General features: G+C 30.9%; 4 protein-coding genes across 7 annotated transcripts; 2 read left to right on the top strand and 2 right to left on the bottom strand.

Moving 5' to 3' along the window:
- The first annotated feature begins 839 nt into the window (after positions 1-839).
- On the top strand, positions 840-5,300 carry LOC107032153 (KHG/KDPG aldolase-like). Of its 3 annotated transcripts, XR_001458322.2 has the most exons (10): positions 844-1,083; positions 2,102-2,156; positions 2,294-2,329; positions 2,420-2,464; positions 3,113-3,196; positions 3,396-3,461; positions 3,708-3,746; positions 3,906-4,005; positions 4,372-4,637; positions 4,896-5,300. XR_001458322.2 is itself a non-coding variant. In XM_015233729.2 (9 exons), exons 1-9 carry the CDS (start codon positions 896-898, stop codon positions 4,375-4,377), a joined length of 624 nt encoding a protein of 207 aa, XP_015089215.1. In that variant the 5' UTR covers positions 840-895; the 3' UTR covers positions 4,378-4,498. The 3 variants fall into 3 exon arrangements, 2 of the variants coding, with proteins under 2 accessions (XP_015089215.1, XP_015089214.1); XM_015233729.2 differs by lacking the exon at positions 4,896-5,300 and having other exon boundaries at positions 840-1,083; positions 4,367-4,498; XM_015233728.2 differs by lacking the exon at positions 4,896-5,300 and having other exon boundaries at positions 843-1,083; positions 4,372-4,638.
- Positions 4,994-6,245, top strand: LOC107001620 (splicing factor 3B subunit 1-like). 2 transcript variants are annotated; one of them, XM_027912039.1, is made up of 2 exons: positions 4,994-5,119; positions 5,722-6,245. In XM_027912039.1, exons 1-2 carry the CDS (start codon positions 5,065-5,067, stop codon positions 6,108-6,110), a joined length of 444 nt encoding a protein of 147 aa, XP_027767840.1. In that variant the 5' UTR covers positions 4,994-5,064; the 3' UTR covers positions 6,111-6,245. The 2 variants fall into 2 exon arrangements, with proteins under 2 accessions (XP_027767840.1, XP_027767841.1); XM_027912040.1 differs by having other exon boundaries at positions 5,013-5,119; positions 5,819-6,245.
- A 1,362-nt stretch (positions 6,246-7,607) lies between these two features.
- LOC107032352 (metacaspase-9) lies at positions 7,608-9,722 on the bottom strand. Its single transcript, XM_015233948.2, has 3 exons — positions 9,590-9,722; positions 9,020-9,291; positions 7,608-8,310 (listed from the first exon to the last, which is right to left on the bottom strand). Exons 1-3 carry the CDS (start codon positions 9,652-9,654, stop codon positions 7,685-7,687), a joined length of 963 nt encoding a protein of 320 aa, XP_015089434.1. The 5' UTR covers positions 9,655-9,722; the 3' UTR covers positions 7,608-7,684.
- A 1,371-nt stretch (positions 9,723-11,093) lies between these two features.
- LOC107031988 (14 kDa zinc-binding protein) lies at positions 11,094-14,049 on the bottom strand. The gene is made up of 5 exons (XM_015233529.2): positions 13,890-14,049; positions 13,632-13,689; positions 12,773-12,862; positions 11,456-11,576; positions 11,094-11,366 (listed from the first exon to the last, which is right to left on the bottom strand). The coding sequence occupies exons 1-5, from the start codon at positions 14,018-14,020 to the stop codon at positions 11,299-11,301; spliced, it is 468 nt and encodes a 155-aa protein (XP_015089015.1). The 5' UTR covers positions 14,021-14,049; the 3' UTR covers positions 11,094-11,298.
- Between the last annotated feature and the right edge of the window lie 8,067 nt (positions 14,050-22,116).

Below are 22,116 nucleotides of genomic sequence, written 5' to 3' on the forward strand. Positions count from 1 at the left end.
CATCTAGCTCGAGAAATTATATTTTTTTTATCATCCAAAAATAATGTTACATTAATGATTTGTGCTGAACAAATATTTAGATTTATAAATTGGCCAATTACATAAACAGATCTCTAAACTTGTTGCGTTTTTTCCCTTGGTACCTCAATTACGTTATTTTTCTATTGAATCATTGAACCACCCATAATTTATTCTTGAACATTTTCACTATTAATTGGACTAATGAGTTGTGGAACAACATATGTATCCTCTATCAACGCCCCTCGTAAATCTGGTTCCACATCAGACAACGGTGTTCGTTTAAACGAAATAAATTATGGGGATTCAATGATTCAATAGAAAAATAACGTAGTTGAGGTACCTGAGGGAAAAAACCCAACAAATTTAGGAATCTGCTTATGTATTTGGCCTTATAAATTTAAAATTTTTACTTTCTTGCTAAATTCAAAACTCCTATCAAATATTACTAAAAATAAAACTACAATCACATAAACATCTAAAAATTTAAAGTTCATTATCATATTTATTAAGACTAGAATAAGAAGATATTTTGATATGAATAAATGATCGCTGACATTCCAACATAAATAATGTTTCATTAACACACAATCTATTTAGAACCTTCGAGAGAGATTTGAGATTTCGTAAGTAATTTATTAAGACTTAAAAGAATAAAAATGAAATAGGAACAATTCCACTAGTGTAATAGATTACGTTCATGTTAGAGATAATATCACTTATTACATTAACTCAATTACGATAAAATCTATCTAGATATTGACACGAATTCTTAAAAAAAATTCGTGCCAATACTAATTTGTTGTTTTGTATATACAATTCCATGAGGTAGGATTTTTCTTTTTTTGGGGGGGCCATAGCAGGGTATTGAGAAAATATGGCTATTGCAAGCTTTAGTTTACCTTTTACCTATCTTCAAAAGCCTTCTTCTTGTTGTTGCAGATGCAGCAGCAGCAGTAGTTCGTTTGAGAAGCCAATTTTTGCCCATTCGTCTAATGGTATAGCCAACAAAGCACTGCAGGAAATTCGAAATTCTGGAGTTATCGCTTGCCTTCGAGCTCAAAAGTAACTCTTTTTGTACCATTTCTGTTTAGTATTTTTGATGATTAAAGCTAAGTAATGTGAAATCTGAACTGGGTTTACTCTGAAATATGTGTAAAGTTTGATTTTTAGTAATAAATTTGTGTTAACCCAACTAATTCTTGGGTAATGTTAGTTAGTTGCCATAAGCTTGATATATTTATCCTTATAACTGCAGTATTTCTGTTACTTCAGCTATATGCTCCCATTTGGCTATAGGTGTTTGAAGCTGAATCTCGAAAATTCGAGTTTTTGAAGTTGTGTTTGCACATATGTTTTATCGAGAAAAGATTTGATCTTTTGTGAGTGGGAGTACCTACAAATCCTAAAACTGGTATGAGGCCGTTTTTGGGAACGTGGAAATATTTGAAGATTGGTTTCTCAAAATTTGATCAAATTTTTAATGGCCAAATAGAGAGCTATGTGTTCACTTTTACTTGTCCATTTTGGACTTTGCATGTTAAGAAACAATAATTAGTATGAGTATTTTAGCATAATACTTATATTAATGTATAGGCTTAGTTCGTGGGAAATGACTCAGATATGTTTAAAGTGAGAAGTAAACGTTAAAATCTATTTTTGGATTACTGGATAAGTAAAAGTGATAAGAGGGAGTATTTGAAGATAAATTTTCAAAATCTACTCTCAGAATTTATGGTCAAATGCTAGCTTACTATCTGGAAGTCTTTTGATTGTAGAGTGATTACATTTGTAACAGAGTGTTTTTCTCTTTGAACTTATAGAGTTGTTCTGAAAAAGGTAAGCTATGAAGCCAACTAATGATAGATTATTTAGGGAAGGAGAGCTTTTCACCCTGCTATTATAGAGATTTAGTTCTCAATTGAAGATTGTTGTTTGGATATAAGTAAAGTTTATAAGTAAAGTTTATCTCGGCAACAAGTTGTACTTTTTAGCATCACATTTTCCACTCCATTTTTTTCGTCATCTCAAAATATCTTAAAAGACATGCAAATGTGAAGTTGCACCTTTCCATGTTGTTTAGTGCAGACCTGGCGAATCGAGCTGCACGTGCTGCATTGGATGGTGGAATTTCAGCTGTAAGTTTGAATCTATCTGATATACTTTACTCTGTCATCCCAAGTTCATTGTCCACCTTTCTATCTACCTTTTGAATGAATATTTTATTCAGAGTATAAAGAGGTGTTTTGATAGTCTTCATCTTCTAACATTGCAGCTGGAAATTGTGGTGTCCACTCCAGATGTTTTTGAGGTACTGTGATACATGCAGTTGCTTGCTCTTTCTCATGCTGGAGAGCAGTAAACATTTGGCTAACTTATGTGCTTCTTTTCCTTTATGCAGGTGTTAAGAGACCTAGTACATGATTATCCAGCAAAAACTTTTGGAGTAAGTATTCACTAGCTTCTTTTATTAACTCAGACTATTTTTTTATTCAAAGAAAAGGAAGGGAAGGGAAGGGAAGGGAAGGGAAAGAAGAATAGGAACTTGTTGCGTTCCCTCTCTTGTGGGGGAACTTCCCTTGTTGGGTGTCTACTGTAGCTGAAAGGAAGTAGAAGGCGTTCGTTTCCCTCATTTTTAAATGTAATTCTATTCTTTTTTGTTTGGGGGTGGGGAGGAAGCAGACTTCCGGAAGGAGGGAAAGAACTCTTACACTATCTTGGTTTTCCCTGTACCAATCCTCCCTTTTTCGCCCATCAAAGTTTGGCGTATATTCAGTCTTAACATCCTCAATTTGTCTACTTCTTGGTAGTTTTTCAGTTCCGGTGTTTTATTGTATTCCAAAGTTCTTAAATTTTACCTTGGCTTAAGTGCAAACTTTAGTTTCTGTAGTAGTTACTATTTGTTTGTCATTTGCAAGACATTATTTCTCGAGGCATTATATTTGTTGGTGGATAAGCAGGTGTGCCAACAGTAAGGGCATGCGAAGTATAATAATATCATAGTGTCAACATTGTGTATTGTGGACTATGTATAAAACATAATAAGGACAGGCTACCAACTGTAATGGTAAACACATTTTCTCTATGCTTGCAGGTTGGAACAGTATTACAGGCTAAAGATGCCAAAGATTCTGTAAAGGCTGGAGCTAAGTTTATTATGAGTCCTGCAACAGTTATGGTATGTGCTGGTGTTTCAACCATATAGATCTTATGCCAAATCCAAATGTCTATTTAAGTGTGTACCTTATACAAATATCAGTTCCTGTTACCTGTGAATGTCTTTAATAGATATATATGTAGTCGGCCTAAATGGTAATTGTATTTGTGATCATGGTGACTGCTTTACATAATTCGGGCATGTTTTTCCTTTTTCTCAGGATATTCTAGTTGGTGTCTCAGAGAGTGATGTTCTATATATACCTGGTGTAATGACCCCCACGGAGGTACTGGACTATCTTGCTTTTCATTTCGTCTTGTGAGCTTAGAACAGAAAATGATATCAGGATTTTGCCTCCAAGGACATGGGGAAGGGCAGAGCCTCTGCTAAGTTCTGTGTTTTACTGCCCATCAATGTCCCACAACTGGGGACAGGCTTATTTCTTGAATATCGACAAGATTTCTTCATGTCATGACCATATTCAGATTATAACAGCAAAAGAGAGTAATGCAATTGTTTTATGATCGTGCAGATATTATCTGCTTTCAGTGCTGGTGCCAAGATTGTCAAGGTAAGTCATGACTATATTTAATCTGTCCCTTGCTCTATGGTTTACCACTATAGCTTGCGGGATTTCTTGAATGTGTTTGTTTTTTATGGAGAGAAGCTTGATAAACAATTGAGTTTGCGGTGATCCTTTTTACAACTTCCTTTTTTTGGCTTTACACAGGTTTATCCCGTCTCTGCACTGGGTGGTGTTGGGTACATTTCAGCTCTGAAAAGGCCTTTTTCTCATATCCCTATGGTTGCATCACAAGGCATAACAATAGGTTGGTTATCTTCTCGGTTAGGCCTTTTTGATTAGTCATCATTCGATTTTCAAAACTTATCATCTCAGGGACATTCCAAGAAGTTCTCTTTCATTTAGAAGATAAATTGAAATATCTACTTCATTTGTTGGTAGTAATGAAATCGGAATGTTTCTGCTAAAATTTGATCTTCAACAAATTCTTATGGAACATATGTTGATAGTTGAAATGAACAATGTAATATGGCCGGTGCCTTTGACTCTTCTTCCACCAGTATCTGATATTTACTCATGGAGAATCTGTTGTCTTTCTAATCCGTCATATCTCTTGCAAATCTTACTTTTCCATAGCAGATAGTAAATGATGGATAACTGTGCTTTAGTACAGATTTGATTGGGCAATACATTGGTCAGGGAGCATCAGCAGTTGTTCTATCCGATGCCATATTTGACAAAGAGGCAATGAGTCAACAGAATTTCGATAAAATATATCAACTTGCAAGCCATTCAGCTTTGCAGGGTAAACAAGCTGTTGAAAGGTTAGAATGTTAGGTGCTGATGCATCTTTCGATTTGTTAAAACCTCATGGAACTACAGGGGTTCATGAGAAACGAGAAATCAGATTAAGCCATCCGTCATCCTGCTTTAAGTTTGGTAAGCAATCATGTGCTTTAAGTTATGTTTATTATCTTGCTTGTACGTTTCTAGATAGATTAAGACCATGTGGATGTCCCTCAAATGTAAAGGAAAGACGCCAAGGTTCACAATCGAATATGTCCACATCAAATGATCAAAAATACACTTTCGTATTGCTCAAATATCGAACCAGACACCCTATACCTTTCATTTGAATGCTGCATTTCGCATGTCTAAATTTCATTCTTAGTATAACCTTGACTTGTTATTGTGCAGGAAAAATTAACTGTGCTGGTTCCAGTAAGGGAGAGTTACACACCCTTAGTGAGCCTCAGAGTGAATCTAGATTAGTCGTAGCAGTGGACTTTGGATATCAGATGGTTTAACCGAAAACAAAAGCTGTGTTGGTTAGTTCGTATGTCTCCGATTTACAGTCAGTTGCAAGATGTTGTGTATATGTGGCAAAGGGTGCAGACATGCCAGATTACAAGCAATTGCAGGTTGCTAAATCAGTTGTTTTTTCAGAACTTCATTGTTGTTTTTGTTACACTATCCTATAATCTTGCGATATTCAGTCAAAATGAGAATTTTTTTCACAAATCTGTTTTTGTTTGGCTCTGTAAACAAATTCAGAATACTAATAATAGTCTTCTCTATACAATTCAGGAATTGTTCCATCTTCTTCGTGTAATTCATCTTCTCAAACAAAAACAAAAATCTAAAACCTAAACATAGTCGAATTCAAATTTAGCTTAATTTATTTTAAATCCTATTTAGAATATGTTAATTTAAATCCTATTGTGTTTAGGATAATAATATTTGTTAATTTATTACCATAAAAGCTAATTTGAATACTATTCTATTTAGGACAGATTTGCCTTTTGCCTATATATTGAAGGTAACTTTTGTTCTTTTAATCTGATCAAAATCAATTTCCGAAATACTCATATGATTAAAATGGAGCAACAATTATCTTCGGTGAGGAAGAAGATTGCTACTCTGAATTTGTTTGCAGAGTCGGAGAAAAAGAAAATTGTGAACGAAATTCTTGTTTTGACTGAACCTCTGTTAACTGATGAGGACTACAATGTTCGTATTATAGGTAGAGAAATCATATCTGATCTTAGCAAAGCTGCTGGTATTGATGCTATGATTCATGTAACGCGTCTCAATATTGACAGTCCTAACGAATATATCAGGAATGCAGCTGCTCGATCTCTTAGCATCGTTGCATCTGCATTAGGTATCCCTGCTCTGCTTCCATTCCTCGAAGAAATTTGTTTTAAGATGGAATCATGGGAGGCTCGTCATACAGGTGTTATGATTGTTTACCACATTACTGTTCTTATTGGTTCCGCGAATCTTCTTCCATATTTGAGTTATTTGATGGAAATCGTTGAACCTCGTCTTAAAGATGACATTGAGAAAATAAGGGACGTTACAAATGTTGCCATGGATGCTCTTGCTATAGCTGCTACACTATGGTATTGAGAGTTTCGTTAGGATTTTGCCTGATTTTCTAAGAGAAATAGTTTGAAAAACGTTCTTTATTTATCATAAATAACACAATACTATATACAATATAGTTGTTGTATTTTTTATATATATTATATATTAGTTTTTGAATATGTAGGTCAATTGACCAACTTATAAAATTTTCATTATCGTATGATTTATTGCTGATTATTTTGATTTTGTTTTAGAGCCCTTATGAAAGACTAATAAGATATTTAGTGATGCGGTTTAACAGATCAAATCAAAGCAATTGATCACGAATATATAATTTTGGAAGACCAAAAGCATTTGAATCAGTAGTTTTGTACCAATTCAAATAGTTGAGAGACGTTTTGGGCCTTTCTCCGTTTTAAAAATACCCTACACAAATCAATAGAAAGGATGCGGAAAAAGATAATCGTGTCTTAACCATACTAATGCATCCCTTGTAAACGTTTGCAATGGTTTGCCATATACTTAGTCCCAAAACAAGTTTCATCTTAGTAAATATCGCGGTTAAACAAACTTATACTACTTAATTACTCATCATAGTTATAGTTTGCTATAAGTACCACTCGCGACTAACATTATACATTAATCATATGGGCTAACTTTGAGTTTGTATAATTAGTCACGTTTGTATATGTATAATTCGCTAAAATATACAAATACATATGTATAATATATAATTTATCTAACAGATTTACATATCAGATTCACCTCTCTTCCACTTTTTGCCCTCTCTCACTTCTCACTCGCCTCTCTCCTCCCTCCCCCAGTCTCGCTCACCTCTCTCCTCTCTCCCAATCTCACTTGCCAATATACCAACAGTGATAATAATCATGATTTGAAAGTACAACTTTTTTTCATTCAAAAACCTTGATAAACGCCAATACACCAACAATGTTCTTGACACATTCAATACAAGAAAATTATTAACATAAAAAAAAACTTGAAAGATTTATGAAAACTTATCAGTTCAAGAGGGGGAAAATGGTGTTTGATTGAGAAAAGAGAGAAAGAAAGTTCGTAGTTATGATATAAAAAGGCACGCTTAAAGCAGATAAACGATGATTTATTATATGATAACTTATTAAATGAATCTGAATGTTGTTAAGAGTTCCTACAGATCTGATTCATTCAGACCTCTTCAGACCCATTAAGAGACTTTTTAAAAACTAAAACAAATGAACTTAATGGGCTAAATCTGAATGATTCAGATTCTGACCTAAAAACCAGACGCACTTAATAGACTAAATCTGAATGATTAAGATTCAGACCTCCATTAAGTGCAAACAAATGAGGTCTTATTCAGGCCAGGCTAGAAAGTTCTTTTCTTAAATGGACTCCAAAAATCGTAACTTAGTCCTATCAAAATACGGGTTAAGCCAGGCCGACCCAACGGACTTAGCCCATGTTGAGCGACTTTTGTATTCACATGTAACTATCTCAAAAATAACATTATAATATTGCGCACATATATTATACTATCGATACATAAAACATAAATTCTTTTTATTCCATCATAAAATCATTATTATATATCAATTACATTATAGTGACATTTGACCTCAACCTTGGCTCAAAAAAAGTGCTTGAGCATTCTCATCACTACAATAGAGACAAGGGTGTTGAGTCTTAATATGTTCATCATTTTCCAAAACATACCTAGACTTCATCACCAACTCTTTGTAACTAATAGGGTCACAATTTTTTTCCAACACAATTAAAATTGCATGACTAAATGCCCCATAAGCTTTATTTTCATTTTCAATTCCTCCAACATCTTGACATTCTTCATTAGCTTGACATCCACTTAACAAAATACCCTCATCTTGTTTAAGTGGCTTCAATAAATCTAACTCCAATTGAGGCAAAGAGAACATAACACTAGCATCATTCCCAAATAGTTGTAACATGTGTGTTCCAATATTTGAGGTGTTAATGTTTGTTAATGATGTTAGATGTTCCAAGATTGTTTCATGTGGGATGAATTTAGGCTTGGAGTAATAAGATTTTGATGTCGATTCTGACTTGTTTGGGACTGAGACGTAGTTATTTTTTTCGGGTTTGTGGTGAGATGGTCCAATTTGCTCTTTTTCTTTGTCAATTAGGCCTCCACTATGGCAAGAATCTGAAAGGATTGTGAATGTTGCTCCTTGTGGTACTCGATTCACTATTTTTCGAATATCCACATCTGCCAAAATAAATATTTTAATTAATTTAAAGGTTACTAAGAACTTAAAATTGTATAATAACAAGTAAAATATAAACATATTTTTACAAAGAATAATTGAGTTATTAGAAAATGAAGGTTTCAATGAGTAGATAAATTGGACTCTCCTAAGAGGTTGTAGCTAAATTAGTTTTCGCCCGTATATACAAGTTGATTTCTTAAATAATTATTCAGTTTACGCAATATTTTTCATGTGAAAAAGATTTTATCTAGTTTTATGACTTTTCTGTGATGATTCGTAATTCTTATACTTGTAGAAAATATTATCGTTTGTAATAAATCGTAAGTTCAATATTGTATATCACTCATGTTTTTAGGGCTAACATGACATAATCACCATGACTTTTTTTTATTAATTTAATTTGGCATGCTTAATTTTTTTTATGTCGAGCGAACACGGGAGGTCTAGTAAATAGTAATATCCGAGTTGATTGATTAGACAACAAATACTTACTTATTATTTCAGTATTAGCTCCTTATATATCTCACTAGAAAGAACATTTTCTAACGCGCTAACATACATAAAAAAAAAAAGTAAAGTTATTTTAAAGTGGTCATATCGAGAAATCAACCCCTTAACAAATGCCTTCTCTAGAATGCAAAAAAAAAAAACTATATTTCATAAACTTTATACCTAAGATTAAATTAAATAAAATCAAAACAAACTTACTAGTAATATAATTGAAATCACATGGAATTATTGCTTCTTCTTGATTCTTTTTTCCAGTCAATGTACCATGACCACTAAAATGAAAATACAAAATATCACCTTGTTCAGCTTCATCAACCATTTTATTAAGTGCTTTCTTAATATTAACTCCAGTAGGCATAATAGGACTCCCTGATTTATCCATGAGCAATTCAATGTGCTGTGAATCGAACCCGAATCGATTCACTAGCACATCTCTCATGGCTAAAACATCGTTGTGACATCCATGTAACCTGTACCAGCAGCAAAGTCAGAAAGTTCGTTAAACTATTCAAAGTTTAGTATATAGTAGAAAAACTCAATCTTGATCTACATATATCAGTGGCAGAGCCAGAAATTCAAATAAGAGAATTTTTATGCCGAGATTTTTTTTTTTAAAATTTTTACATATACGAATAATTTTTCAATGAACGAGGCTCAGTTGGACCCTCTTGCACCCCTATGGGCTATATCTATGCTTTTGACATATCTAATATAATTTTCTATATATACTCTTTAATAAAGGGCGTTCAACTGACGTGTCCTTCTGACCTGTAAGGTGTGTTTTCATAGTTGCAACCAACTAGAACTGATAATTTTTTACCAACTTTTTCCATTTTTTTCAAAAAAAATAACAAATGAATGTAAGATTTCTCTTTGTTTGTATAAATTTATCAATGTTGAAGTGTTTTTAATTTGTGGCTTAATTGAAGTTTAAATTTATAGAGAAAGTTTTATTTGTTATTGCTTGTAAGTTTCATTTCTTGAAGTCATCATTAATTTGCTTATAAGGTACCATTGTTGAGTTTTTACTTTAAGAAATTAGGGGAATTAATCAAATATTATTTAGTTCACACGATTGATTTTTCATTTATTTTTTTGGTTTCCTCTTTTAAATATAAAAAAAAGTTTTATTTTGATTGGCGCACTCAATGATAAAAGATGTTTCTTTAGATTGCCTGAAGGTCACAAATTCAAACCGTGAAATGTACCTCATGCACAGTGATAGATGTTAACGCAGCTTTTGAGTAATCTAAATCTGTCGAAAGAGAGTCATGGCAAAAGTTGTTTTTTTCGCCTAATCAGAAGATCACATGTTCAAGCTATGAAAAATAAGTTACCTTTTGTATGTAAAGTAAAATTACGTACAATGTGATCCGACTAATAAAAGTGTGCCAATTAGGATAAAGTTTAGTTCTTTTTTTAATTTTTGATGGGGACATGAAATTGCATGTTTTCTTTCACGTAACATCTACATCAATAAGAGAAATTTCTTAGAAATCACTTTAGTAACCAACAATTTCATATATAGTATTAATTAAAACCTTTTATTAGTGGTTTGATTTGATGTGTAAGCATCATTATATGGATTTTCCGATGCAAATATGAATTTAATTGAGTTCCAATATGGATATTAACAAGTATTGTGATGGAGTCGTAAATGCTGTTTTCTTTCATCCTTAACAATCTTGGGTTCGAATCTCTAAGGAGTCGCCTTTGTTAGGAAGTGTTTCCCCTAATATGGGACTTTCCGGCTTGAATTTAGATCGACGAGTCTAAGTACTTATTCATCCTTAAACAAATGTCTCGGATTCGCCTTGGTTAGGAAGTGTTTTACCCCAATGTAGGACTTTCCAACACAAATCTGAATTTAATTGGATTCCAACATGTATATTAACAAGTATTGTGGTGAAGTCGAAGTATTCTTTCATCCTTGAGAATCTTGGGTTTCAAATTCCTACAGCGTCGCCTTTGTTAGGGAGTGTTTTCCCCTAATGTAGTAGGACTTTCCCTACTTTCCCGCGCAAATTCAGTATTAGTCGAGCTCCAACATGGATATTCATCGCCAAATGTGATTAATATACATATGGAGAGCATGTGACATTATTCAAAGGCTCCAATTAGCAAGTTAAGCAATGTGTTCTCATATTGGTCCGACTCGTAATTCACTTCTGATTTTGTGTACCGGTCATAGTACCGTTAATTGTGGTTACATTCATAAGTAGTCTGGTCCATCGACTTAAAAAATACCATCGAAACGACGTAAATAGTTAGATATTATGCAAGAGTGCAGAGAATCTGTGTTAGTGATAAAATGCTAAATAGCATAATTGTCAAGAGTAGTCTTATTTGTCTCCATAGGAGCATAGCACAAGTTTCTAGCTTGATTCTTCAAATGCTACACATAGATTATAAGGGTTTTTTTTAGCACACATGACATATATGATAGGATGAAATCTGGAATTCGTCTCGACGTCCTTTTAGCCAGGTGGCCAGTTCATCTGTCGTCCCCCGAGAAGGTGAAGGTGAAGATGGTAAACAGATTGGCCTGAAAACAACAATCTTTGAGTTAATATATGTTAAAAATGGAACTACGATAACTGGAAACAACGGGAGCAAGGAAGCAAAGTTACATACATCCATCAGGCCCATCGTTGATCACGAGTCTGAATCCATTCTCTAGAAGACCTTCCTGTTTGGCTACAAGCTTTGCTGTGTAGAGAAGTCGACCAAGAACATCACAGTTCTTTTCTTCAGCCTGAAAATAGAAATTCAAAACGATAGGTTTCCATAATAGTACTCAAATATTTCAAGAAATTCCCAGTTATGAAGGACGAAGGACATTGTTCTACGTACTCTAGACAAGTGTTCATTCAAGAAACCAAATGTAAAAAGACTATATCTGTGACGAGCTTTTATAAATTGTTATTCTCTATTCTCAATAAATAAATTGCAAAAAGAAAGACGAAAGAATGGAAGAAGATCAACCCCTCAGCCACTAAATAGTAGCTTCAGGGAATGCTGAGTGTCTTAACCAGCTCGGTGCTAAAGCTAATTTCTATAGTCTTGTATCTCCTTTTTCTCGTCTTCATTACTATTCACTTCATTTGATCAGGCAAACCAAGGATCATATTAAAGAGCAGTACGTGAAAAAAAAGTGAACTTTTATACTTCAAACCAACAAGTTCGGTGCAATCGCTTCAACGCATCACCAATTTTCTCGTTTCTTTTATACTCATGACTCGTATATTCTTATAGCAAAGGCAATGCTTCATTGCGCTTCTTGTATACAGGTTATCAAAAACTATGAGGGACATACGTAAAAAATCATGCCTATTAATAAGAGAGAACTACCTAATTCATTTAATGATTTAGGACCAAAACCCCTAAGTAGTAGGAAAATCAATGAAAAGAACGCAACAAAAACATACCTAGTATAGCCCCACAAAGAACAAATGAAAAGAAATGCATAAATCGTACAGAGCCTACACATGTTACAGTACAAAGCAAGAAAATAAAGAGAGCAAGAAACAAGAACTAAAGAATGAACAGACACCAAAAGAAACAAATGATGCAGAAAAAACACAGAAACAAACAAACATGGAGAACTCCCTACTCCTAGTGTAGCTCCATGGAGTGCTGCGAGTCTACAAGCAGCAATGAGCTAAAGCTAGTTTCTATTTTTAAATCCATTTTTAACACTTTGTTTGATCAGAGATGGCAAATATCATTTTATTAAAGTGCAATCACGTTAACCAAAGTACACCTCTAAGCCAATAAATTACCAAAGCTAGCTGCTAAGTGTCACCATATTATACTTCACTTAAGGCACTGCACCTCATATATTCTGAAGCACAATACAGGAACTGATGTGCTTCTTTTGTGTAACGTTTTAACAACTATGAGCTCGTACAAAAAGCTTGTTCATACTCTTTCAGAAAGAAAACAAAATACCTTGGAAAGTCCGGTTAAGCCATCCCTGACCTTGGGAATAAGCAGAATGTGCACAGGAGCTTGGGGATTTATGTCTCTGAAAGCTAAAACCTGGCAAGAAAATGACACAACCAAATATGAAATACATTATACATCAAAAGGATCAGCTGACACGAAAGCTTTAAACATGAGCATTTTGATGCACGATATCAAAATACACATACCATAAGCAGTGATAAAGTACTGACAGCGCCCTAAAAAAGCAAAGCATGCTTCCTCGAGTAATTTGAACTTTTACTAAAACAACATCAACAAATTACACATCTTTAAACTCAAAAATACCACCGAAACACTATCCTTCTATGCAGTGCCTCTTATTGTGTGAGATCACTGATTTCTAGACCTAACAAAAACCAAAGAGGTCTCCGCTCCTACTTCTACTGTGCAGGATACCTACATTTTCCCACAATTACATGTACCAAAACGCACAACAGCATACCCAGTGTAAAATCCCACAAGTGAGGTTCAGGGAGGATGGTGCGTCCGCAGCCTTACCCCTACCTTGTGAAGGTAAAGAGGCCAATTACAATAGAACCCTCAGCTCAAGTAACACATAAAACAAAAAATATACAAACCAAGTACAGTACCAAAGAAGTCACACTAAAAACAACCAAAAAGAGGAACAATAGCAACGCCAAAAAAACACGATAGTCAAAGCAAATCAAACATCAGTTAAAACCAAAACACTTAAAACAGATGGAAAATTACAAAGTACCAAACAAATCTCACCCTAATACACAATAACTGCACATAAAGGTTCAAACTTTACAGCCCAAACAAATACAAGACAAAAAATTAAACACATAACAAGCACACAAACCTTGTCATCCTCAAATACAATATCTGCTGGGATTTCCTTGTTAATGATCTTGTCAAATCTGAACATCAAGATTCAATTTTTAAGCAACCCCATTACAAAAACAGAGCTAATTACACATAAAACTGAAAGATAGACAGAAAAATGCATACATGGTAAGAGAATCTGACTGAAAATCAAGAATCAATTTTTAAGAAAACCCCATTATAAAAAACAGAGAAATGAAACATAAAAATGAAAAATATGAGAAGAAATGCATACATGGTAGGAGAATCTGAAGGAACAGCAAGAAGAGCAGCTTCTTTCTCAGAAGCCATGGCTGACTTCTTGTGATGAGTGAAGTGTGAAGTGAGTATTTGGAGTCTGCTCCTATTGGGGTTTTCTTCACTCATATTGTTAATTTCTTTATTTGCTTTGTGGGTATAACAACTTAAATTAGTCAACAAATTAGTACAATAAGTTTCTCATAATTATGATTACATATATCAAGTTTTCGTTTGTACATTACAATATAAGAAAATATTATCGTGGAAAATAGTATGTGCGGATAAAGATGATGTGTGGAAAAAAATCTCATCAATGTCGAATAACACTTAAAGAAACTTGTTTTCAACTATCCTCGATGAATTATTTTTAAATAACTTCTTTTTGCGTAAAAAATATTTTTTAATTAATTTAACATATGAAAATGTTTTCCTCTACAAATTGATACTTTGGACTTTTCAACATATACTAGTACTAGGGGAGGGGGGGACACACATATTGTTATGGAAATTTAATTTAATTATGTGATTTTAGTGTGAATAGCTTCACTTTAACTTATTTCTTTTATTAAAAAAAATAAAAAAAAATCAACCTTTCTTACTAACAACTAACCATTTGGCCCAAAATTTCACTTGTTTCGATAAATAATTATTTATTCTTAATAAGAAATTTTAAATTTATATTTTATTAAAAAAAGATATTCGGATATTGATGAGTTTGTTTGATGTTTGTAAATATATATTATATATATACATTTCTAAGACTTGGATTCTAATAGTTCATTGATCAAAAGTAGTAGTAATTTGAAAAACATAACTTTGTATTTCTATTGTATCATGGAGAGCTAGATTGCGAAGGATTCGAATAAACTCAGTAATTTTTTACTGATTGTATACTTGTATTAGAAATTTAACAATTAAGATGAGTTGTGAATTCGATGACAAGTTCACAATTGATAAGCTATAAATTTTGTATTCAACTTCGATTATATTGTGTGTTGAGTCCACCTCTTGAAATCATATGTATAACATATAAATACATTAATATGGGGAGGAAATTAATTTTTTTATCATAATATGACTATTAAAGTTTACATACAAAATACGATATCTAGGTTGTGAAAATAAAAAAAAAATTCATCAACATTAATTCATAAATCTCCTAAACTAGTATTATCGATCATATATCCTTTACAATAAGGGATAATTGCATATAATAGCAAACTAATAACATAAAATAAATGGAGTAGCTATTGTTTGATTTAATTGTGCCCCATAGCAAACGTTTGCCAAAGTTTGTCAGTCGCCACTCTCTCATTCTCGCTTGCCACTCTCCCTGCCTCTCTCGCTTTATAGAACAGAAGTGTATAAATTATGCTTCTGTTTTGTATAAAGCGTGAGAAAATTATATATACACATGCAAAAACATATATCTTCGTGCTATACACTTAATTATACAATTTACAAACATTTTATTTCGATTCAATTGTATACAAATGCAAATTTTTATACAAATATTGCAGCGAAAAAGGCCAGCGAATTATACAATTGCAGTGAAATGCAATTTTCCTTCGCTTTATACAACAGAAGTGTATAAATTGTTTCTGTTTTTGTATAAAGCGAGAGAAAAACATATATCTTCTTCCTATACACTTATAATTATACAATATACAAACATTTTACTTCTATTTAATTGTATGCAAAGCAAATTTTATACACATATTACAACGAAATAGGTCAGCGAATTATACAATTGCGAATTGTACAATTGCAGCGGAATAGGCCAACGAATTATACAATTTAGGCCAGCGAAATATACAGTTGTATATGTATAGCGAATTATACAGTTATATATTTGCTATGGAACGCAATTATGCAAACTTTGCTATAACATACAAATATAAATTTTTTTATTTGCTAGATGTGAAAGTTGCCCTTACAATAATTATCTCATGGATTCACTTACTTTACCAATATTGGGGTAGGTATTATCCTTAATTGACTAAGCCCATTTGAAAAATATTCTTGTCTTTTTTTTATGGGCTAATGGGCCAAATAATACATTAGATCTTGCATTTCATGAGTCCACCACATTTTAAGTTTGATTAAGGTTTTAAGATATATATATATATATTGTATACGAAAAAACTGTCACGTCATTTAAAAAAATATTTAGAAATAATATTTTAAATTTGTAATCTTGAAAAAGAAAATATATTATCTATTATAGCAGGTGAATATAATATGATAATGTAAAAATCAAGTCTTACTTTCATATCTATAATCTAGGACGATTAATTTACATATAAATTTCACCATAAGTTGTATAATGTAAATTCTTATGTAGACTATCAATATTGTATTACAATAAGACATGGTACTTGTTATAACAGATAGATATAATTTTTATACTTATATAAAAAAAATTCATAACTAACGGTCAAACTTTTCTATAATATTGTTATTTGTTTTGATATTGTTTAAATTGTTGTATTAAAATACTATCATTGAGAATATATAATAATAATAATTTTATGTCATTTTATAAGAAAATGTCATTTTTTACACACAAAAGAGATAGAAAAGGTCATTTTTAAAATTCAATTTCCAAGTGACTATTAAGCATTATTTTCTCAATATGATAATATAACACAACACCAAAGATAATTCCCAAAAAGAAAAAGCACATTTATTATAAATTATAATAAAATTTTGTTTGTCAAATATTTTCAATTACTTAATTACTCTCAAGACAAGAATCATATACCCTAAATATAAAATTTTATACAAAAAGAGAAATAGTGTACTATCACATTATAATAAACCAAACAAAAATTAGGTAAATTATCAAAGAACACCTCATCCCTTTTTTAATGAAACTATTTTTGTCAAATATATTATTTTTTCCACCGACAAAAATAGTCATCATTTATTCTTTAGAACCCCACAAATTAATTAATCATTTTGGCAATACACTAATGCCAAATTTTTATTCTATTAAGTCACTATCAAATAGTCTAATCAAATAACAACCATATTGGTAAGAAAATCAGAATAAAGACAGATATATTTATTCCAAAATCTAGGAGTTTGAATCAAGAATAATAATCCAAAATTTAAATAACTACCATGATAGTGACAACACCTTGATTAACAAGAGCTTAATTAGTTTATATCATGCTTATTATATTATTAAATTAAAAATAAACATTAGTATAATGTTTTTTTAGTGGAATAATTAGCCGACACTATTGATTTAAGAGGTTATCATTATGTTTTTTTAGCTTAAACAATTAATTAGACAAAAGCATTATAGGTTTATAGTTTGTTTAACACATGAATAATTTCGTCACAAATTAAGTATCACTTTTTTTAGAGTTAAATGGAATAAATAGTTGTAATTCTTCTTATGTCTATACGGTGAAAATTGAAACTTTTTAAACATAATAAAAAGCTTACATAAGTTTGAAATTCCAAAAGAAAGGGAAAAAAAAACGATAAATATTTTGGGACAGAAAGAATAGTTCAGAACGTGAATAAATTTTAATTATTTATTTTTTGTTTTGTTAGGTTACAGCATCGGAAGGATATAATTAGGTAAACCAATTTGTGGATAACTACAATGTCCATATTATTAATATTATTTTGGGTTATTTTAAGAAGTGGAACATTTGCTATTATCAAGAACATGAACCTAATTTTGGATGGTTTTAGGGTTTAACGATTCTTTCTAGTATATATCAATATTTGTAATACTATTTCTTGGAAATATGATTAGTATCTATAAGAACAAGAAAAGAATCAAAAACTGACATCTTTTTTTATTGTTTAATAAGGGAGATATTTAGACTCGCGATGGCGAAATTGGTTGAACGATCTAAAGTCGCAAAGTCTTAAGTTTGAAATTCTTCGCATATCTTTTCTGGTTAAATTGATTAAGCAGGTGATCTTTCAAGTAGAAAGTCGAATAGGAAGTTGTTGAGTCACAGATTTGATATCGTCGACATACTTTTCCTGCCTGAATTAGTTGAACAAGTGAACTTTCAAATAGAAAGTCGCGGAGTCTCAAGTTCAAAATCCTCCACATACTTTTTCTAGCTAAAATGGTTAGTGTTCTTTCAAATCGAAAGTCGTAGAGTCTTAGGTTTGAAATCCTCTACATAGTTTTTCTGGTTGACTTGATTGCGCATGTAATATTTCAGATAGGAAGTTGCAGAGTCTTATGTTCGAAATCCTCCACATACTTTTATGGCTAAATTAGTTAGGCAAGTGATCTTTCAAATAAGAAGTCGCAAAATTTCTGATTAAAATTCTTTACTTGTATTTTCAATCAAATTCATTACACAAAACTTATCTAACACTATTACAAACTATTTACAAAAATAAAATTTATTTTGTGCACACTCAAAAATGTTTCTTTGTCAACAAAAGAAAAGGACGAGATTTAGATTGTGACAATAATTAAATATTTGAATAAATAATATTTAATGCAATAAGGTTCGAATTTATACTATTTTGCTTGACCCCCCAATTAAATTAATTAATTATTAGTCCAACTAAATATATTCTAATATTTCAGAGGATGATTCCTATAACCACAGCAACAATACCAAGAACAACAGTAAAATGTTGGGTGAAACAGTTAGAAAAAATTTACAATAAGATTTTTTAAGTTATAATATACATAGTATTTTGTCCTTGTCTTTTAATTTCTTTATTATACAAATAAACCACTAATTACAACTTTGTTATTCTTAATTAATAATTTTTTAGTAAGATTCCCTAAGTAATTAACCTTGGCTTTGTGCCTTTTTCAAGGTTCCAACTTTTCATTTTTGGACACATTTGTGCATGGTGAAGATGTTGTTAATCTAATCTTAAATTAACCCAATCTTAATCATTACTAAAAAACTATAATATTTACTCTGATAATTTTAAACTTCATATAATTTCTAGAAAAAAAATATAATAATCCAAAAAATTGTGACCAAAAATAAAAGTTAGCTAAGTATATAATTATTTCATCGAAAATATTAACTAACGCATATCGAGCCTCCAAATACATTGCATTCTTAGAAAATCCATAACATATTTGGTGTATGGTAGGGCACACAATAAAAACAAAAGATTATTCAAGTTAGGCATTTTTAGTTCTAATATTCTTTCTATTTATATAATAAAAAAACTATAGTATTTTAAACTTCGTATAATTACTGAAAAAAATATAATAATTCAAAAAATTGCGACCAAAAATAAAAATATATATATAGTTATTTCTTCAAAAATGTTTGACTGACGCAAATACTTTGCATTCTTAGAAAATCCATAACATTTTTGGTGTATGGTAGGCCACACAATTAAAACAAAAAGATTAATCAAAGTTAGGCACAATTTTAGTTCTAATATTCTTTCTATTTATATAATGAAAGAAATATTTGTACCTACTTGAAAATGTCTCCTCCATTAAATATGAAAACACTAATTAAATACAACTTGACTATCTTTAATTCTATTAACTAATTATAATTAACGTCAAAGAGTTGATTTAAATGGTCAAGTAGGAATATCTAGTAAACTCACTAGTCCCAATAATAGATCACACGTCTTCACTCCTATGAGTCAAGCTCACCATTCTCCATGACTAAAAAAAAAAATCGAATTTGTGGTGGTATGATAAAAATTCCTTTATTCATAAATCATAATTATAAGTCTCGAACTTTGCTAAGGAAATGAATTTTAGTCTAATTTAATTATCGTAAGGTGAAAATTATTAAAAATATAAATAGGTACGTAATTTTCATTTCAATCGATATACGACTCAACATCCCCATATACGCTTAGGATTGCATACGCATTTAGAGTGAGTACAATATAAGATAGGACATATCTGGTTTTAAAGAATTGAAATAATCTTGACTCTGATATCAGATTAAAAAAAAAATCATATCTAACAGTTAGTTCATAAGATGAAGATCTTCAAAACCATACCATTCCCACCGACGTGAGATCAACAAAGTTTAAGCTATTAAAATGAAGTCGTCATACATAAAACACACTTCAATTTATTCGTAAAGTAGACTTTTTGAAACGAATCTAAATTAATCGAGCTTCAGATTAGATACTAAGGACCAAATAGGAAATCATTTTTTTTTGTGTGTGGCTGGATTTAGGGTTTCCACTTTTTAATAGATGGTATACCCTACCAAAAACATTAAACCAAGGGTTTCTAACACTACTAATTATAGTCTTGCCTTTTATGAGTATATGATGTACTATTTTTTAAATTGACATGTTTGTATCTTTGTGGATTAGAGAGNTCTAAAATGTCAATATTCCCACACAAGAAAATGCATGTGTTAAAAAGAGCAAGTAATAAATCAGTGTATATGTTTTTTGATGTTCCCTTAGATCACTTTTCAACAAAGACTGCTTTTGGTGTCATTTTGTTTCAAGAGGGACATCTCAACAAACATCTTTTATGGGGTAAAATTGAAGAGTTAGTAACAAATCAATTCTTAGGAGAATTTTTCTCACTATATCTTTCGATCTATCATAACATATCAGAGTATCTATTAACCGATTTATATATATATATAAGTATATATATATATAATACGCTGAGAAACAGGTGAAGTAGGTAATTGAAGAGTTAGTAACAAATCAATTCTTAGGAGAATTTTTCTCACTATATCTTTCGATCTATCATAACATATCAGACTATCTATTAACCGATTAATATATATATATAAGTATATATATATATAATACGCTGAGAAACAGGTGAAGTAGGTAAAAAGATTATCTTCACAAGATATTCATCACATTTTAAAATTAATTTTTACTATATGAAATTATAACCTCTACGTTAATTAAGAGTAATATGAAGCATATAAAAGTACTCGGAAGTTTTTACATTATTGTACGTTAAATTGATCTACAATAATAATACCGTCTCCCACTTCCTAGAACTTTAAAAAATTAAAATTATACATTAACACTCCTCGAAAGTTTTTACGTTATTGTACGTTTAGTTGATCTACACTAACATATAACTCTTTTAACACAAGCTTAATAAGGTAATCAGAAATATAGAATAATTAATGTTAATATTTTACCTTTTATACGTATTATATTTGTGGAATTTCATTAAATTTATTGTTTTTTTCTTCTAAATTTTATTTCATTTTTTTAGGAAAAGAAACATGGATTAGGCACCTCATGCATGAATAATAATTATGGTGGGAATCAATCATTTTTCAATTTCCTAAATTTAAGTTTTATGTTTTTGAAAATTAATAAATAATTTGTGTAATAGTAGTTATGATTGAAATTTCAGTAAAAAAAATTATGACAATTATTATAGTGGGAATCAAGCAGACGTGGCTTACTGGCTATAAAGTGTTAGGTGAACTAAGAGAAAATAATTATTGTGCTTTTAATAATTACCTTAAAGAAATATAAAGATTGTACATAGATTTTGTTCATTTGATTTTTTTTTTAATAAATGGAGTAAATATTAATCGGTGCATGACACTTTTATACAATCCATTTTAATTTATTTAAAATTAAATTATTTTGATGTGTAATTAAAGTAAATAATAAAATTAATTTTTTATCCTTGTTCAAACGTTTTTAATTAGAAGACCAAAATATTTGATAAAGGATAAATATGCTCCTCAACTATTGTAAATGATACGTAGATATCACCAGTCATATTTTTAGAATATTGGTGCGTCTGTCGTTCAAAAACAAAAGCATATATACCCTCCTTCGCTCTAACGAAAGACTAATTAGAGACACGTAATCTTATCCGTCGGATCGACAGATAAAATTATGACATGTGTATGTCAGTTAGTATAAAGGGTATATATATTCTATTTTTTGAACGAAATGGGCATCAATATTCATAAAGTATGAAAGTGGATATCTACATATAATTTATGATAATTCGAAATATATTATCTTTTTTCCCTGTATTCAATAAAAAATAAATCAAGTAAAATTATTACAACAACCTTAAATAAAATATATTTTAATAGACTTTCGACTTAAAATAAATGTCGTCGAGTCGAGAAAATTATCTCAAAGTAAATAGAAATAATTTGATAAACTATATTTATTGATTTATTTTAATGAACATAATTTTTATCAAGACAGTAATTTTGAAACATAAAAAGTATTGATAAAGAGCAAAATTATTAAGTCTTCATTATTAACAAACAAAA

This window comes from Solanum pennellii, chromosome 10 (assembly GCF_001406875.1).
Source record: "Solanum pennellii chromosome 10, SPENNV200".
NCBI classification, from domain to species: domain Eukaryota; kingdom Viridiplantae; phylum Streptophyta; class Magnoliopsida; order Solanales; family Solanaceae; genus Solanum; species Solanum pennellii.